At 40.4% G+C, this 18,438-nt stretch overlaps 1 protein-coding gene across 4 annotated transcripts in view; it reads right to left on the bottom strand.

The window, feature by feature from the left end:
• Positions 1-18,438, bottom strand: part of TAF1A (TATA-box binding protein associated factor, RNA polymerase I subunit A) — a 31,394-nt gene that overhangs the window by 7,320 nt on the left and 5,636 nt on the right. For 3 of the 4 annotated variants that reach the window (XM_050948578.1, XM_050948575.1, XM_050948576.1), the window contains exons 3-7: positions 15,499-15,668; positions 12,010-12,123; positions 7,756-7,954; positions 6,655-6,779; positions 5,039-5,197 (exon numbers count right to left, since the gene is read on the bottom strand). In XM_050948578.1, the coding sequence (XP_050804535.1) occupies positions 5,039-5,197; positions 6,655-6,779; positions 7,756-7,954; positions 12,010-12,123; positions 15,499-15,668 (767 nt within the window). The remainder of the gene's footprint in view (positions 1-5,038; positions 5,198-6,654; positions 6,780-7,755; positions 7,955-12,009; positions 12,124-15,498; positions 15,669-18,438) is intronic. The other variant, XM_050948577.1, reaches the window with a different exon arrangement.

The raw sequence follows: 18,438 nt of genomic DNA on the forward strand, positions 1-18,438 counted from the left end.
CCACCTGAGGAAGCATCCAATACATCCTTTAGCAAAATGCTGTGTGCGCTCCTCTTGGACAGACCCAATTCCACTGGCTGGCTGTGCACCAGTGCTGGGCCATGGTCCCATTTTCTCCCACACCCATTCTCTCTGGAGTTTCTAATGCAAGAGTTGGTGCTAGTCCACAGTCCTTGCATAGCAGAAGCACACAGCCTGAGAATTTGCTGCAGAGGGGCAAGGTGTGTTCCTTGTGCCTGCCGCTCTCCCTTTTACGCACCCACATAGGACTCAGCACAACCTAGCTCATAGTGTTCATTACTTCCCCCTTTTGCATTAATTTCACTCTTCCCCCAGGGTTTCCTTAGTACACTAGCTCTGCACAGTCTTCTCCATTATGACTGACCCAGTCAGATGTTCCACAAGATCCATTATTAACCGGTGACAATGACCCCACCCTCCCACCTCCAATAGCATAAGGAGTGCAACCAATCGGCAATCAGAAAGGAATGGAGAGAAAGGCAAAATGCATTTATTTTAATGACTGGAGTAAAGAAATCTACTAGTACCAGAAAAGACATCATCCGACAGCCGGAGAGAACTAGATTCATTAAACGTTTATCCAGATGGTGAGCTTTAAGAGGTATATCTTGTACTTATCTGATATTTTATAATTCGACTACAGAAAAAATGCATTAGTTAGTAGAAAGAATAGTATATGGAAATAGTCTAAATCAAAGACTTCAGGTACAGTGGTAAACAGCATTCCCTTCATTAGGTACTTGTATGGCCCTCGGTACCATAGTATCTCAAACACATGGTGAACAGAAATAAATTTCAAAATGCATAACAGACCAAGAATGGCCATTGACTAACTGCAGAATTCTGGGCAAGTAACTTCATCTTACTGAGTTTCATCTCTCCTAGCTATAAAAGTATATAAACCATTGCCCTCAAAGGGGCATTGTGATTTCTAGACCACATTGCCTTTTAGCCCTGATCTACACTACGAGTTTAGGTTGATTTAGCAGCATTACATTGATTTAACCCTGCACCCGTCCACACGACAAAGACTTTTTTTCAACTTAAAGGGCTCTTAAAATGGATTTCTGTACTCCTCCCCCAACGAGGGGAGTAGTGCTGAAATTGACCTTGCTGAGTCGAATTTGGGGTAGTGTGGTCGCAATTAGACGGTATTGGCCTCCGGGAGCTATCTCAGAGTGCTCCATTGTGACCATTCTGGACAACATTCTCAACTCAGATGTACTGGCTGGGTAGACAGGAAAAGGCCCGCAAACTTTTGAATAGCATTTCCTGTTTGGCCAGCATGGCAATCTGCAGGTGAGTGCAGATCTCATCAGCAGAGGTGACCATGACGGAGGCCCAGAATCGCAAAAGATCTCCAGCATGGACCAAACAGGAGGTATGGGATCTGATTGCTGTATGAGGAGACAAATCCGTGCTATCAGAACTCCAAAAGATGAAATGCCCAAACATTTGAAAAAAATCTCCAAGGGCATGAAGGACAGAGGCTATAACAGGGACCTGCAGTAGTGCTGAGGGAGGGTCGACAGATGACATGGCTTACAAGGAATTAAAAATCAACAAAGGAGGTAGCTTTGCATCAAGGAGAAACACACACAACTGTCACACAGAATGGCCACCTCAAGGATTGAACTCAAAACCCTGGGGTTAGCAGACCAATGCTCAAACCACCAAGCTATCCCTCCCCCCACTATTCCAGGAAGGACTGAATCTCCATTAAACTTTTCAAGGTGCCCCGACAGACCTCACCAAAACGATTGTTGGCCATTAATTTCATGGAGGGACAGAGGGGGAAGCAAATGAATACAAAACAAATCTGGTCACTTTCTTGTTTTGATCCACTCCATCTCTCTTATACATCTTAGGCTGGCAGCAGACGGTGCAGTATGACTGCTAGCCATCGTCATCTCCTGGCTGCTCGCCAGAAGATGGTACAATACGATTGCAGGCAGGGCTGAATCTCCAGGAGACGAAACTTAAAGAAAATGACTTGGAATCACTCCCATTTATGTCCAGGCACCCCTCACAGATCTCACAGAGGTCTGCCAGGAGCACCCATGTCTGCCCAGGCGCCCCGGACCGACCTCACTGAGATCGACTAAAAGAGTACCCAGGAGACGATGATGGCTACCAATCATAATGCACTGTCTGCTGCAAAAAGGCAATGAACTGCTGCTATGTAGCAATGCAGTATCGTGTCTGCCAGCACCCAGGAGACATAAGGTGATGGTGAGCTGAGCGGGCTCCATGCTTGCCGTGGTATGATACCTGCACGGGTAACCCAGGAAAAAAAGGTGAGACATGATTGTTTGCTGTTGCTTTCATGGGGTGGGGTGGGGTGTGTGTGGTGTGACATGTACCCAGAACCACCAGCGACAATATTTTTGACCCATTAGGCATTGGAATCTCAACCCAGAATTCCAATGGGTGGCAGAGACTGCAGGAACTGAGAGATAGCTACCCACAATGCAATGCTCCGGAAGTCAACACTAGCCTTGGTACTGTGGACACAGTCCACCGAGTTAATAGTTTTAATGGTCTTAAGTGGACATCATCAGATTAGGTCTGAATAAAGACTGGGAATGGCTGGGTCATTACAAAACCTAAACGTAATTTCCCCAATACTAATTTCTCCCTACTGTTACTCACACCTTCTTGTCAACTGTCTGTAATGGGCCACTCTCTTACCACTTCAAAAGAGATTTTTCCTCCCTTGGTATCCTGCTGTTAATCGGTTTATCTAGTTAGACTGACCTCACACTTGGTAAAGCAACCCCCATCCTTCCATGTATTTATATCTGCTCCTGTATTTTTCATGTCATGCACCTGATGAAGTGGGTTCTAGCCCAAAAAAGTTTATGCCCAAATAAATGTGTTAGTCTCTAAGGTGCCACAAGGACTCCTCGGTCTTGCTGATACAGACTAACACAGCTACCACTCTGAACACTAATGAAAGTGTTTTGGTGCCATCAAGTGGTTAAAAATGTTATAAACATGGTAAGCAAAAAAAAATTTACTGAAGTCTGGGGAGCAAAGGCAAATCAGTTCATAATTACCCAAAGGGAACAAAATTAGCTTAGCATAGAGAGGGCACAACTACCAGTGGACAGCAGTAATAGGAAGTTTTACTGTTTAGGAAGTTTATCTTAGTTTCACAGTTCACTGAAAATGTCAGAGAAACCAACTGCTAGGCAGGATGACTGAAATCAGTGTGCAGAAACACAGCAAACACCAAATTGTTTTCTTCTGTAAATTAAATGTAAAGATAAAACTAGAACAGCAGCAATGTATGTTGTATGCAAGCCTACTTACATGGCTCCAGAAAGCTATACCAACACCTTTTCTGAACTAACTGGAAACAGTTAACACATAAAATGGAGAATCAGTCCCACAACTGATCAAAACTAAACACACAGATTTGAATTCAGACATGTTGTGTGAAAGTAAGACAGCAGAAGACGTTATTTACTCTGCACTCTATCAATTCCAAGTTTGAGTCTGCATTTTGGTGTCCTGTCAATCTCACCTAGGCATCCCATTTCCTTTATGATCAGTGCAGACGGCAAAATACGACTTACCAAAATGATTGGTTAAGTTCTACTTTGCAACAACAGCATGAGCACACTATACAAAGAAATAAAACAAGATAGCCAAGAGTTCTCATGTGCTGCAGGCTATACAATAGGAAACTTATTGAGTTAACTGTGTGATCGGTTGAAGATAATGGAGTGAAACAGTCGAGGGAAAGAACAGAACTAGATGATGCTCTGGACTGTAAAAACCAAAAGAAAAAGAATAAATTTTCCAGACACTAAGATTGTGATCCTGCAAAGCCCTTAAGCATATATGTAAAGTTAAGCACATGCTTGAGTGTTTTACTGCATCAGGGTCAATGTGGGCATGTCTATATTGCAGCTGGAGGTGTAATTTCTAGCTTGGGCTAGCACACTAAAAATTGCAGCATAGCTGCCCTGGCACAAACAGCGGTGGAGGCTAGCTGCCTGAGTATAAATCACATCCAGGATCCCAGATACGTACTTGGGCAGTTCGCCTGAGCTGCCAGCCACACTGCCACAGCTACACTGCTATTTTTAGCACACTAACTCGATCAAAGCTAGAGTACATACATCTACCAGAGATGAAAATTACACCATCAGCTGCAGTGTCCACATCTCCACTGTGAGAGAATCTGTAAGAGTATTAACAAAGGGAAAAAGAATGTGTACGTGTTGAACGTATTGCATGCAAGTATGTCCCATCAACCCTTCTCTTCTGTCTGCAGACAGATACCTATCTTTCACCCTCAAATGCCTTGCAAACACAGACACAATGCACCCTCCCCCTTTTTCTTACAACCTTTAAGTCAAGTCACAGGCAGATCAATGTTAGTGCTAGGGATGTAGAGTTTCTTTCCCCAACAACTCTGTGTTTAAAAACGGCAGGTACTCTGCTCTTCAGAAATAATTTGTATGTTTAATCTCAAGGGAATACCTCTGTTATTTGTATTTACCATGCAACAATAATCTAAAAGGAGAACTACCGTGAGACAAATTCTTAATCCAGCATGCTGCCTAAGTAATTGACTGTGTGCTTTTTAAAACTAACAAAGCAGACCATAACTGTGACATATATTAAATGAAACATCAGCATCTCCTTCCCTGGAACAGGTTGATCCAGAAATTTCCTAACATTTCACTTAAACACAAATATAAAATTTACAGGACTGTAGAAGGTGATACCAAACACGTGTGTGTGGGGGGGGGGGGGATTTAAGGGTTTATTTTAAACTTTCTCACCATTTGCTATGTTGTGGTAGGAGGCTCGCAATATTTTGAGGTTAGAATTTGGTTTCCCTTCCGTCCAAGTGTGTTAAAAGTTTTGGACAAAATCTGTAATAGCTGAAGTCATCAAGCATAAAGCTGAGATAGACTTTTGAAAAAACTATATTTACAGAACATAAATTAATTCAATTAAAAATTGTTACAAAAACATTAAAACAGTCCAAAACTTGTACCTTGAGCACAGACATCAGTGTCTTCTTTGATTCACCCTGTCTCTTTAGGAACTGATAGTAATAAACATGAGCATTGGGATTGGGAGGAAACTTCGAATTGTAAGCGTACTCGCTTAATACTTGCCGGACTTCATCATAATCCTCATAGAATTCCAATAGCTATGGAAAAAAAAAATGTGAGCACGTTGTGGTGCCTGACAGCGTAATAAACTATCAGAAATATCCACTAGTTTTCGATTGTTACAAACTGTACTGATAGACAATCCTGTAAGTAACATCATTAGGATGGAAAGAAGCCTTTTGCTATTGTTACACAAAGTAGTTCAAAATGTTACTCTTAAATCCATGTTAGTGTTTCTGAAAGGTCCTTGTTTTACAACCCTGAAGAATTAAGTCCTCTACAGGTCAGACAGAAGTAACTCCTCTGCAAGCATCCCCATAACACTTGGCCCACACAACCCCTAATGCATCCCAACTTTAACCTAGAGAGATCCTCTCTAAGCATGAAGTTAATTCTCCCAATGACTAATTCTATCCTTGACGTCTTTGCACCTCTGAAAATAAAATCTCCGATTCAAATCCTACTGCAGGCAAAGGAAATACTCCCTTAGATTTAAACAGGAACTGGACTGAGACTAGCGAAAATTAAGGAAAAATGTGGTGACGCTTTTCTGTAACTGTGTGAGGCACCAAATTTTTGATTTTACAGTGCACAATACAGTAAGCCCAGCAACACTAGATGCTTCTGGACTAGTACTTAACAATGCTAAAAGATTTCCATTTAAATCTAATGTCTCTTAAAAATGCTGCTCTTACATGCAATTCACTTTCCACAACATATATGTAAATATTCATAACTAGAAGTCATTAAAAGCACTGCAAATACATTAAACAGCTAAATATTTATATATTAAATAATTGTGATCACTGTTTCAGTACTTCTTTTCAGTGAACAGGACTGCTGTCTCTCCATGAGAGTGTTCAACTTAATGAGACAGCACAGCAGACCCCAGGAGGAGGTAGAGTCATGTGAGGCAGGCAAGCACCAAAGACAATCAAGTGCCATTAGCAACTCTAGAAAAATCAAACTGTTTCAAAGCTATTTTAAGTTTAATTCAATTTTAAAAGTTAGTTGATTTAGCAGTTATAATCAGAAAATCAGACTGTGGGATTTCATATTTGTTCTGTGACTTCAGGATCCAACTACAATCAGCTGGTATTTAAAAGAGGATTGACCCGTTTGTGCAGCAAAACCTGTGATCTGAAAAAAATCAAGCCATGCTCTAATTTTGGCACCATCACCAGTAACAAAAAAGTCTGCAATCAGTGTACCCAGTGATTTTACTAGTAGACTCTTGCTTGTATTCTCATAGTTATGTTGGTGTTGCAGTGCCACCAGGAATAAAAACCTGCTTTCATAAGTAATGTAAGCAGATGCCACATGAAGACACTACATATATTGTTTTAAAAGGTAGCATTTTCACAGTCTCCCTTTCCTAACTATAACTTAATTGCAAGTGGTCAAACATCAGAAAACATTTCACTTTCATCTAACCACTTTGTCTAAGATTAGACAAAGGAGCGTTTAAGTAATATGTGCAAAAAAGGGCTCTTACTTCCACATAGCTCTTCACAAAAGGATCCCAAACTCCAGGTATTTTAATTATCTCCTTGAGATTCACTGCTGCCTGCCGAAAGAAACTGTGCATTTCCTGTTCAACAGAGTCTGCAAAATTACCATCTGCCAAAAGATAAAAGGTTTTTTTTAAATTTACATGAGTGATAGTCTCACAAAAAGTCAGGACCCAAGCGATGGTGGGCTTTACAAAAAAAAGTTGACACCTTGAATCCAATTTCAAAAAGCACCTTAACCCAAGAGAATGGAGCTCAGTGAGAGCTAAAAATGAGAAGGACAAAGAAAGAGTTAGTATATGAATAAAACAAGTGCAGAAAGTAAGAAATATTTTTATACTGAATAGAGATTTAAGGAGCAGGTGTGGGAGGATTAGATCTTAGCTGAAAAATACTAGTAACCATCTTCCTGTTTCACCTCCCCTCACCCACCAACAGTTAAATGAACTGTGGAGGTAACCAGTTTTGTGGTGTGGGTTTTCTGGCAATTAAGTTAAATTATCAAATTATATCTGAATCTTACGGATCTTGCCTTATAGACATCACATTCTGACTAAATTATCTGAGGCTTCACTATCTGTTGCAGCAAAATAGATAAATAAATATCCATTTTATTCAAATAATATATTTAATCCCGTCAACTCTACAAAGGTAAACTAAAGAATTATCAATTAAATATGAAAGCCAGCTTCTAAATATGCATATATGGCAGGCAACTGACATGCAGAAAAGACTACCTAAAAACAAAAAAAAAGTTTTCTGATGGAACTCCTTTGATTAAGCATTCTCCATTAGGAACCAAAAATCTTTGAAACTCTCCACTCAGAACAGTTCTTTTGGGGGAGACCTTGCAGATCCAATGGATGAACGCTTTTTCTTTTTTTTTTTTAAATTAAAAGCATGCATCAGAATTTTAGAAGCTCTCTGTGCTGCAAGTAATCAGATTGAATGCAGCTTTCACCACCAATGTTCTAACCTATGTCCATGTCTCCTCCTTCAAGAATCATCTGCAAGCCATGGTGACTTATGAGAATGACTGAGCTGAACAGCTCCTTTTATCTAAAGAAGGCAGCACTGGTACTCACCAAGCTCTAACATGGCTTTTCTTTTTTTGGTCCAGTTATAGTAATCCAGCAGCCCCTTGTAAGCTTGAATGAGTTTCAATTCTTTATCCTGAGCAGTTGTTTGTTCTCCATACCTCCAGCCTTCTGCCAGGGACAGGTTTTGGTATGCCTCATCTATTAGTCCATTACACAGGAGGTGAAAGACATGCTCTAAACAGACCTACAACAATTTACACAATTTATAATATTGAATTTTATGTCATACAGATCAGACTGTCCTGACAGCACATTGCAATTTTACCTCCTACCATACACCTGCAAAAAAGAGCCATATTATTGGCATCAATACAACACAGTCTAAATACATTTTAATTAGAACTGTCACAGAATTGGAATATTTTAATTAGAGGTTATTTTTAGGGCTGTCAAGCGATTAAAAAAATTAATTGCAATTAATCGCACTGTTAAACAATAATAGAATACCATTTATTTTAAATATTTTTGGATGTTTACTACATTTTCAAATATATTTTCAATTACAACACAATATATTTATTTTTGTTACAAATATTTGCACTGTAAAAACAAAAAACATTGTATTTTTCAATTCACCTCAAATACTGTAGTGCAATCTCTTTATTACGAAAGACGAACTTACAAATGTAGAATTATGTACAAAAAGACTGCATTAAAAATAAAACAAAGTCCACTCAGTCTTACTTGGTCTGCCAATCACTCAGACAAACAAGGTTAGTTACAATTTGCAGGAGATAATGCTGCCTGCTTGTTCACAATGTCACCTGAAAGTGAGAACAAGCGTTTGCATGGCACTGTTGTAGCCAACGTTGCAAGATATTTACGTGCTAGATACGCTAAAGATTCATATGTCCCTTCATGCTTCAACCACCATTCCAGAGGACATGCTTCCATGCTGATGGGTTCTGTCTGATAACAATCCAAAGCAGTGCACACTGACGCATATTCATTTTCATCATCATGAGTCAGATGCCACTAGCAAACGTTCATTTTCTTTTTTAGTAGTTTGGGTTCTGTAGTTTCCGCATCAGAGTGTTGCTATTTTAAGACTTCTAAAAGTATGCTCCACACCTCATCCCTCTCAGATTTTAGACAGCACTTCAGATTCTTAAACCTTGGATTTAGTGCTATAGCTATTTTTAGAAATCTCACATCAGTACCATCTTTGCGTCTCGTCAAATCTGCTGTGAAAGTGTTCTTAAAACAAACGTGCTGAGTCATCATCTGAGACTGCTATAACATGAAATATATGTAGAACGCGGGTAAAACAGAGCAGGAGACATACAATTCTCTCCCAAGGAGCACAGTCACAAATTTAATTGATTTTTTTTTTTTTGTTTAAAGGAGCATCATCAGCATGGAAGCATATCCTCTGGAATGGTGGCCGAAATGTTCAGCATATCTGGCATGTAAATACCTTGCAACGCCGGCTACAAAAGTGCCATGCTAATTTTCAGGAGACATTGTAAATAAGAAGCAGGCAGCAGTATTGCCTATCAATGTAAACAAACTTGTTTGTCTTAATTGGCAGAATACGACATAGGACTGAGTGGACTTGTACGCTCTAAAGATTTACACTGTTTTGTTTTTGAGTGCAGTTATGTAACCTCCCTCTCCCCCCAAAAAGATCTGCATTTGTAAATTACAATTTCACCATAAAGAGATTGCACTACAGTACTTGTATGAGATGAATTGAAAAATACTATTTCTTTTGTTTATCATTCTTACAGTGCAAATATTTGTAAAACTAAAAGCGAGCACTGTGCACTTTGTATTCTGTGTTGTAATTGAAATCAATATTGAAAATGTAGAAAAACATCCAAATATATTTAGTAAATTTCAATTTGTATTCTACTGTTATAAGTGGGATTAAAAAATTAATCGCGATTAAGTTGTGATTAATTTTTTTGAAAGAGCAGCAAAGAGTCCTGTGGCACCTTATAGACTAACAGACGTATTGGAGCATGAGCTTTCGTGGGTGAATACTCACTTTGTCGGATACAAGATTTTTTTTGAGTTAATCATGTGAGTTAACTGCAATTGACAGCCCTAGTTATTTCATTCAAATGATGTATCTGCAGAAAGCGTTGGAGATAAATACAATATTAGGAAAAGGAGAAAGGAAAAAAGGAAGGATATAGGTAAGTGTGGACATTGCTGAGAAGCTAAATGATTTTTTGCATCGGTCTTCACCATAGATGATGCTGGGGAAGATACATATCCCAGACCTGCTCTTCTGTGGTAATAAATATGAGGTACTATCAGTGATGGAGGTGTCAAAAGAAGTAGTGCTAGTATAAGCAGTTTATAAAGCAATAAGTCACAAGCCAGATGGTATACATCCAACACTTCTGAAGGCGCTTAAATATGAACTGGCTGAGCTGCTTGCAAAAATAGGCAATCCCTCACTAAAAACAGCCAATATTCCAAAGAATTAGAAGATAGCAAGTATATAAGGCCCTTCATTTTCAGTTCACTGATTTTTACCAAAAATTTCCCAGATTTTATAAATGCTATTTTTTTTAAAACTGCTTTTCACCTAAATTTTGACCAAATACATGAAAATACTGATTATGTTAAGCAAATCCAATACATTACATTAGGTTGATGTGTTTTTGTTAATAAATTTGTCTAAGTGTAAACGAGAAGCTGTCTGTTAAAGTACGGCAATGTTGGGGAAGATACAGAGACACACACATGTGCATGCATGTGTTTACGGCCAGTTCACAAAATAAGCCACAGAATTAAACTCCTTTTACTTACAGTATTCTGATGTTTCTATATTGGTTGATTTTTTTCAGTCCTCCCATGCCAATATTAACCCTGATATTTCACTAGAAAACTGAGGTTAATTTTTGTACTGATTTTCACTCACTTTTTAATTTCTGTAATAAACTGATAAAATCCTGGGAAATGTTAAACAAAATAAAAACCTGAAAACACAGGAGATTGCAAGTGCTGTAATTAAAAAAAATTAGGTTGTTTTTGTTTTGTTTTTTTAAAAGGAAATGGTGGCGATCTGGTAAATTGTACAAGTAAACCTTGCATCTGTAACTGGCAAACTGGTTTAAAACGATAAACTAGAACAAGAAAACATCTGTAAGATCACAATATGGCGGCGGTCTAACCAGCACAGATTCAAGAAAGGAAAATCACGTCTCACTAATCTATTACAATTCTTTTAACAGGTTGATAAAGTAGTATATAGAGGTGAATCAGATGCTAGTTTGCTTAGACTTTTAAAAGGCCTTTGAAAAGGTCCTTAACAAAAGTCTAGTAAAGAAACTAATTATAAATGGGATGGAAGTCAAAGTAAACCTTTGGGGGCAGGGATTCTCTTGAAGTTCTGTGTTTATACAGCACTTAACATAATTGGGTCCTGTTCCGTGACTAGGACTCCTCAGTGGTATGGCAATACAAATAATAAAAAATAATGTCATGAATCAAAAATTGGCAAAGAGACAGAAAGCAAGAGTAGGATTAAATGGAAAAATGTAACCATGCCAAAATATTTACAGAAGAGTACCTCAAAATTCCTGACTAGGCTAGTGTTTTGTATACGTATTTTGAATTTGGAAAGGGGAGAAAGGAGTTAGGCAGCAAAATTTGTAGCTGACAAAGTTATGTACATTAACCAGGATCACAGCAGACTGAGGAGCTAAAACGAGACCTGACCAAGCCAGGTGAACAGGTAACATGATAGTAACGGAAGCCCAATATTAATAACTGTAAAGCAATGCACATTGGAAGGGAAAACAAAAAACAAAAATTAGGCTATCCATATACATGACATAGTTCTAAATTAACTAACAATTTAGGAAAGGAACCTGGGGACAGCTCAATGAAGACTTCAGCAGAATGTGCAGCTACAGTCAAAAAAGTAAAAGACGATAGGCTATATAGGACATGCATCTGAGGAAGTGGGTATTCACCCACGAAAGCTCATGCTCCAAGACGTCTGTTAGTCTATAAGGTGCCACAGGATTCTTTGCTGCTTTTACAGATCCAGACTAACACGGCTACCCTCTGATACTAGGCTATATAGGGAATGAGATGGAAAAATAATGATGCCATCACATAAGTCTAAGGTGCAGTCTCTTGATTCTATAATTAGTGATACTAACTATCAGAGATAATATTCTTAAGAATTTCTTAAATGTTGCTTGTAACACCAGTAGGTAAAATTTACAGACTTAAATCATACTTCTTTTTGAAGTGTCCCTTTAAGGCTATCCTCACCTTTAAATACCTTTTTACTCCTAGATTTTTCATCTGCTCAGCAAAATAGTTGAACTCTTCAATACTGCTCTTGGAATGATGGCACAAAATTTCAGATCCTATTCTCCAAATCACCTGCCAATGGAGAAAAAAAAATTCCAAAAGAATTAAAATTTCAGAAGTGAAAACACTCTGCGCACAGCAGCCAGAACATCATTAGTCTCCCATCACTGTACTATGGCTGTTATATTTAACCATATTATGTGTGGTTTAAATTGCAACAGAAAACTATTGTGTATTATTTGCTGCTATAGTAAAATATACCAGCATGTACTTTAAGTGAAAATAAAGCTTAAATGCAATGGAAACTTCACAAGTGGTCATCAAAATCCCATACTTCAACAAAACACACCAAAACCATATATAGAAAGCAGTAGGTGCCTGCTGTGGACTGGTAACAACTCAAGCAAACAAGAAATTTTCTTTTCATGTTACCCCACTAAAATGTAGGTATACGTAGCTCACGTTACCTTAATACAACAAAGGTAAGGATAATTAGATGAAATTGCAAACTGAAATACATACCTTCTGTCCGGACACATCCTACCCTACCCCCAAATATCTTTGTGATCAAGATTTGTCTACACAGTTAGATCAGCAATTCCAACAAACTGGCGATAGCCAATGTTCTCTGCACTGAATTTATTTTTTTAAACAGCTCTTTGTCAATGCAGTTTACTACCCTTTCCATCTGTTGAAATGCATAGAGGAAGCAGGGAAGGGACTAGCAAGAAGGTTCATGCAGTACTGGACAAAGATGGTGGAGAACTAAAAACAAAGATGCAGTTTTCAAATGGACACCAACATGTAGGGGAACCAGTCAGGGCTGCTCAGAGGATTCAGGGGGCCTGGGGCAAAGCAATTTCAGGGGCCCCTTCCATAAAAAAAATTGCAATACTGTATTCTCAAGGGGGCCCCTGCGGGGCCCAGGGCAAATTGCCCCACTTGCTCCCCCTCACGGGCAGCCCTGGGAAAAATAAACCTTCTGCATCTCAGCACAAACCTAGTTTTGAGAAAACTTCTTTACAAGATATCACTGGTTCTCAGCATCAGCTAGTGCTAAAAGGCACTAAAGCTCATTAAAAGGGTTGGACAAATATTTTCCATCAAAACTTTTTTTGGTTTGAAAACTAGAGTTTTTAAAAAGCAGAAAAAAAATCATGGACAATGTCGCTTTCTTTCAAAATTTGTTGTGTTTTTTTTTTAAATTGAAAAGCTGAAATTAGTCTGTCAAAACCTGAATATGGTTTGGGGTTTCAGAAATGTGTGGCCAAATATTTGCTGTTTGCTGTGTCTGATTGTTTAAAGAAACAATAAAAAAAATTCTGCTTAAAAAAATCCAAAACTTCTGAATCACCTTAGCTTGTGCCCAAATGCCTGAGCCCATCCAGTCAGAGATTTTTCCAGGTTTCTGGTACTCTGCTGGCTTCCTTGACTCATATCTGTCTCCATAACTTTGCGTTCATTTAGCTTAGAACATAAGAACAGCCATATTGGGTCAAACCAAAAGTCCATCCAGCCCACAATCCTGTCTACCGACAATGGCCAATGCCAAGTGCCCCAGAGGGAGTGAACCTAACAGGTAATGGTCAAGTCATCTCTCTCCTGCCATCCGTCCCCACCCTCTGAGAGGCTAGGGACACCATTCCTTACCCATCCTGGCTAATAGCCATTAATGGACTTAACCTCCATGCATTTAGCTGTTTCCTAGAGACTGGCTCCATGGGGTCCTTCACAAACTGGAGACGGTTACTGTGGGTTTGTCTTCGGTACAGCTTATATACATACTCCACAAACTGAGCATTTGAGCTTGGTCCAGAATCTGGGATGAGCTTATGTTGTGAAAACTGAAATGCTCAAAATAGCACATGCATGTGAATGGAAACAGGGTGCTAAAATTAAATTAACCCAGGGGTTCTCAAACTGGGAGTCAAGAGGTTATTACTGGGTGTCGAGAGCTGTCAGGCTCCACCTCAAACCCCGCTTTGCCTCCACCATTTATAATAGTGTTAAATATATAAAAAAGTGTTTTCAATTTATAAGGGGTTGGTGGGGGGGTCGCACTCAGAGGTTTGCTATGTGAAAGGGGTCACCAGGACGAAAGTTTGAGAACCATTGAATTAACCCCTCTAGAGCCTCAGGGACTGGAGGGGAGGGCTCTCCCTTTGTAGGGTTAGGAGGGGTATTGCTCTTCTCATGTGATCCCTCCCCCAGTGGCTAAATTTTAAATGAAGCTACCCTCCCCTGACGTTAATCTCCCTATGGCACTGAAATTAAATATAAACTATAATTTGGCATTTGAGAAGTGAAAGGGATGGTAGCCCTAATGGAAAAGCTAGCAGCTTGGCTCTTCTGCAAGCCTCAAACTGCTGAATGAGCTTCAGGGTAGGGAAGGCTGTGCCTCTCAAACAGCCTGGCCCTGTCCCCTATCCAACCCCCACTCACAATCCCCGATCCATCCCCCAGAGACACCACCACCCCGGGACCCCATCCCTCCTCCCTGTCCCTTGACTGTCCCAACCCCTATCCACCCCCCACCCCCCCGCTGAGTCCTGACAGACCCCCGGAACGCCCACAATCCAACCCTCTCGTTCCCTGTCCCCTGACCGCCCCCCCAAACTCTGTCCCCTTCCTGTGCCCTGACTGTCCCCGAGACTCCCTACTCCTTAGCAACCACCCCAGCCCCAGCTTCTTGCCCCCGGCTCCCCCCTCACCCGGAGCCTCAGTGCATCGCATCCAGGGCCGTCCCTGAACAGCAGAGCAGCGTGGCTCCAGCAGGGCCTGAGCTCCGCCCCGCTCAGAGCTGCGTGGTAAGGGGGCATGGCTGTGAGCTCCTCCCCACTCAGAGCACTGGGGTAAAGGGGGCGGGGCTGTGAGCTTCCTCCACTCAGCCCGGAGCTCGCAGCCCTGCCCCCTTACCATGCGGTTCTCAGCGGGGTGGAGCTCAGGCCCTGCCGGAGTCAGGCTGCAGCTGTTCAGGGACAGCGCTGGACGCACTGAGGCTCCAGGAAAGGGGTGGACACGGGGTCGGATCGGGCTGGGGCAGGAGCTTGAGCCATTCTCTTGGGGGTTCCTGCGGAGCCCAGGGCCTGGGGCAAATTGCCCCATTTGCCCCCCTCTCTGGGCAGCCCTGGAACCAGTGGAAAAATGTGCTTATTTCTCTGTTTCAAAATGAAATTATGAAAACCTATATTTTAAGTGGAACATGCTACTGGTGTGATTTGTGGCATTTATTCATATTTGGGCCACATTCTTATCTGTTGTGCAAACAGATGAGAGGCAACACCTGAAAATTATGAAAACATCCCTGAAAATTAGATTTATGAAGTTTTAGGGATTTATATTTTATATAAACAAAGCATAAGTATGGGTCCTGAATTATCTCAGATGCCCCTTTAAATTATTTCCATCAACTGAGGGAGAAAGTACGGATTTTTCCTTACTACTTACCTCTGGGGCAGCCATCCGTTTTTCAGCAGAAGTATTCTCTAATGTCTCCAAATAGTTAGTCATGAACTCTGCAGCCCTCTGCCACTGGTGTTGTAGCAGGGCATCCTGAATGTAATTTAAACAAGCTTTCTTAGTCTCTTGAAATTCTGTTGCCTTTCGACCTCTGGTTGCTGAAAAAATAAGGTTAGTGGATAACTACTGACTGTGATCTTCTTAAAAAACAAAACAAAACTACAGCTCTTACTTTGGTATCTATATCTTTGCCAATAACAAGGCTCTAGTTTTCCATCCCTTTAGGATCCCTTGACAAGGGGGTAGGACGAACTCAGGGAGAACAGGGGTTTAAAAAAAAACCGCTCCTAAACACAGACACACAGAACAAAAACCCTGCAAGAGTAGAAATAATGCAAACAGAAGTCCAGCAGCACAGTGGGGGCTATCTACTATACTGCACTAAATGCAGCATGTATGATTACCTGCCTTATGGACTGGTGGCATATAGTGCATTCAGAGCAAGCCGCTTATGGTCCTCAGAGATTTGAGTACGGGCACTTGATACTAGCGTGGCTGAACGGAAGGAGCTGAGGGAGACAGGGAGATACACAGCTGAGAATTTCAGGGATCTAATAAAGCAGTCCCACTCCTAGTCTGACAGCCTCTGTGCTGAGGATGAAAGTCTTGAGGAAGGAGAACATCAAGCTGGAGCAGAGAGAAAAGAGCCTATAGTTTGGATCCTCCTTCCAGATGATGTAATGTTATCCTCTCACACTGAGGATACCCCTTCAAGGGCAGGGAACCCCAGTTATAAGGAGAGGCAGGTAACAGTCATGGGGGATTCAATTATTAGAAACATAGATGGTTTTGTGATGCACCAGAAGAACTGCATGGTGAAATGCCTTACAGGGGTGTAGGTTGTGGACCTCTGGAGACCTTTAGATAGATATCTGAGCAGCGCTGGGGAGAAGCCAGTGGTCACTGTACATGTAGGTACCACTGACAGAAAGAAAAGGTAGGAGAGAGGTCCTAGAGGCCAAATTTAGTCTGCTAGGTAAGAGATTGAAGTCCAAGACCTTCAAGGTAACATTCTCTGAAATGCTTCCAGTTCCACATGCAGGGCCAGTTAGGCACACAGAACTGCAGGGTCTCAATACATGGATGAGATAATGGTGTTCAGAGAAGGGATTTAGGTTTATTAGGAACAGGGGAACCTCTTGGGAAAGGAGGAACCTATACAGGAAGGATGGGCTCCATCTAAACTAAAATGGAACCAGATTGCTGGCATGTAAAATTAAAAAGGTTATGAAGGAGTTTTTAAACTAAGGGCTGAGGGAAAACCAACAGGTGCGGAGGTGTGGAGCACCCGGTTTGGATAGAGACACACCTTAGGAGAGGATTTATTAAAGGGGATGCTCTATATCCTAATAAAGAGGAGAGATATAAGTTGATAAAGTATAGGTGGGAAATGAAGAGAAACAGTCAAAAACAGCGTCCCCTTCAATTATGTCACTTGAAGGCAGACAACTAAATATTGACAAATTTTATAAGTGCTTGTATACAAATGCTAGAAGTCTAAACAGTAGGCTGGATGAAACTGAATGCCTGGTTGTAAAGAAGGATATTGATATAAGGCATCAAAGAAACTTGGTGGAATGATGATAATCAATGGGACATTGTAATACCAAGGTACAAAACATATGGGAATGACATAGTAGATCATACTGGTGTGGGAGTGGCATTATCTATGAAATAAAGCATAGACTCAAATACAGTAAAAAGCTTAAATGAATCAAACAGTATCATAGAATCTCTGTGGATAACAATTCAATGCTTAAATAATAAGAATACAGTAGAAATATACTACTAACCATTTAATCGTCATTGAACATTGTGAAATGCTCAGGGAGATTAGAGAGGCTACAAAAATCAGAAAAATGAATAGCAATGGGGGATTTCAACTATCCCCTACTGACTGGATATATGTCACCTCAGGATGGGATGCAAGATAAAAAGATGTGAGATCCAATTTCTAGACATCGTTAATGACTGCTTCTTGGTGCAGTTAGTTTTGGTACCCACAAGGAGAAAGTCCTAAGTGGATCACAGGATCTGGTACTGAACCGATCAATAATAGCGACGAAAATGAAGTTAGATTTATATGGTTGTAGAGGGGAAAATACCAAAGAAACCCATCACAGTACCAAGTAACTTCAAAAAGGAAAATGACACAAAAATAAGGAAGCCAGTTAAGCTAGTTAAACGGAAATTAAAAGGAATGGTCACAAGAATGACATGCCTGCAAGCTGCATGGAAACTATTTAAAAACACCATAACAGAAGCTCAAACGAAATGTATGTCTCAAAAAAAGAGTCACCATGGCTAAACAACAAAATAAAAGAGGCAGTTAGAGGCAAAAAGACATCCTTTAAAAACTGGAAGTCAAGTCCTACTGAAGAAAACAGAAAGGAGCATAAATGCTGGCAAGTGAAGTATAAAAATAGAATAGGCAGGCCAAAAAAACAAACAAAAATAGACATTTGAAGAGCAACTAGGAAAAGACAAAAACTAACAGCAATATTTGTTTTAAGTCCATCAGAAGCAGAAATCCTGCCAGTCAGTAGGGCCACTGGATGATCAAGGTGCTAAGGGAGCACTCAAGGAAAACAAGGCTGTTGTAAAGAAGCTAAACAAATTCTTTGCATTGGTCTTCACTACAGAGGATGCAAGGGAGATTCCCACACCTGAGCCATTCTTTTTAGGTGACGAATCTGAGGAATTGATCTAGATTGAGGCAATAGTAAAGGAGGTTTGGAAACAAATTGATGACTTATTACAGTTTAATTTACCAGGACCAGATGGTATTCACCCAAGCATTCCAAAGGAACTCAAATATGAAATTTAAGAACTACTAACTGTAATATGTAACATATGGCTTAAATAAGT

The sequence above is a fragment of the Gopherus flavomarginatus genome, chromosome 4 (genome assembly GCF_025201925.1).
Source record: "Gopherus flavomarginatus isolate rGopFla2 chromosome 4, rGopFla2.mat.asm, whole genome shotgun sequence".
Lineage (NCBI taxonomy): Eukaryota > Metazoa > Chordata > Testudines > Testudinidae > Gopherus > Gopherus flavomarginatus.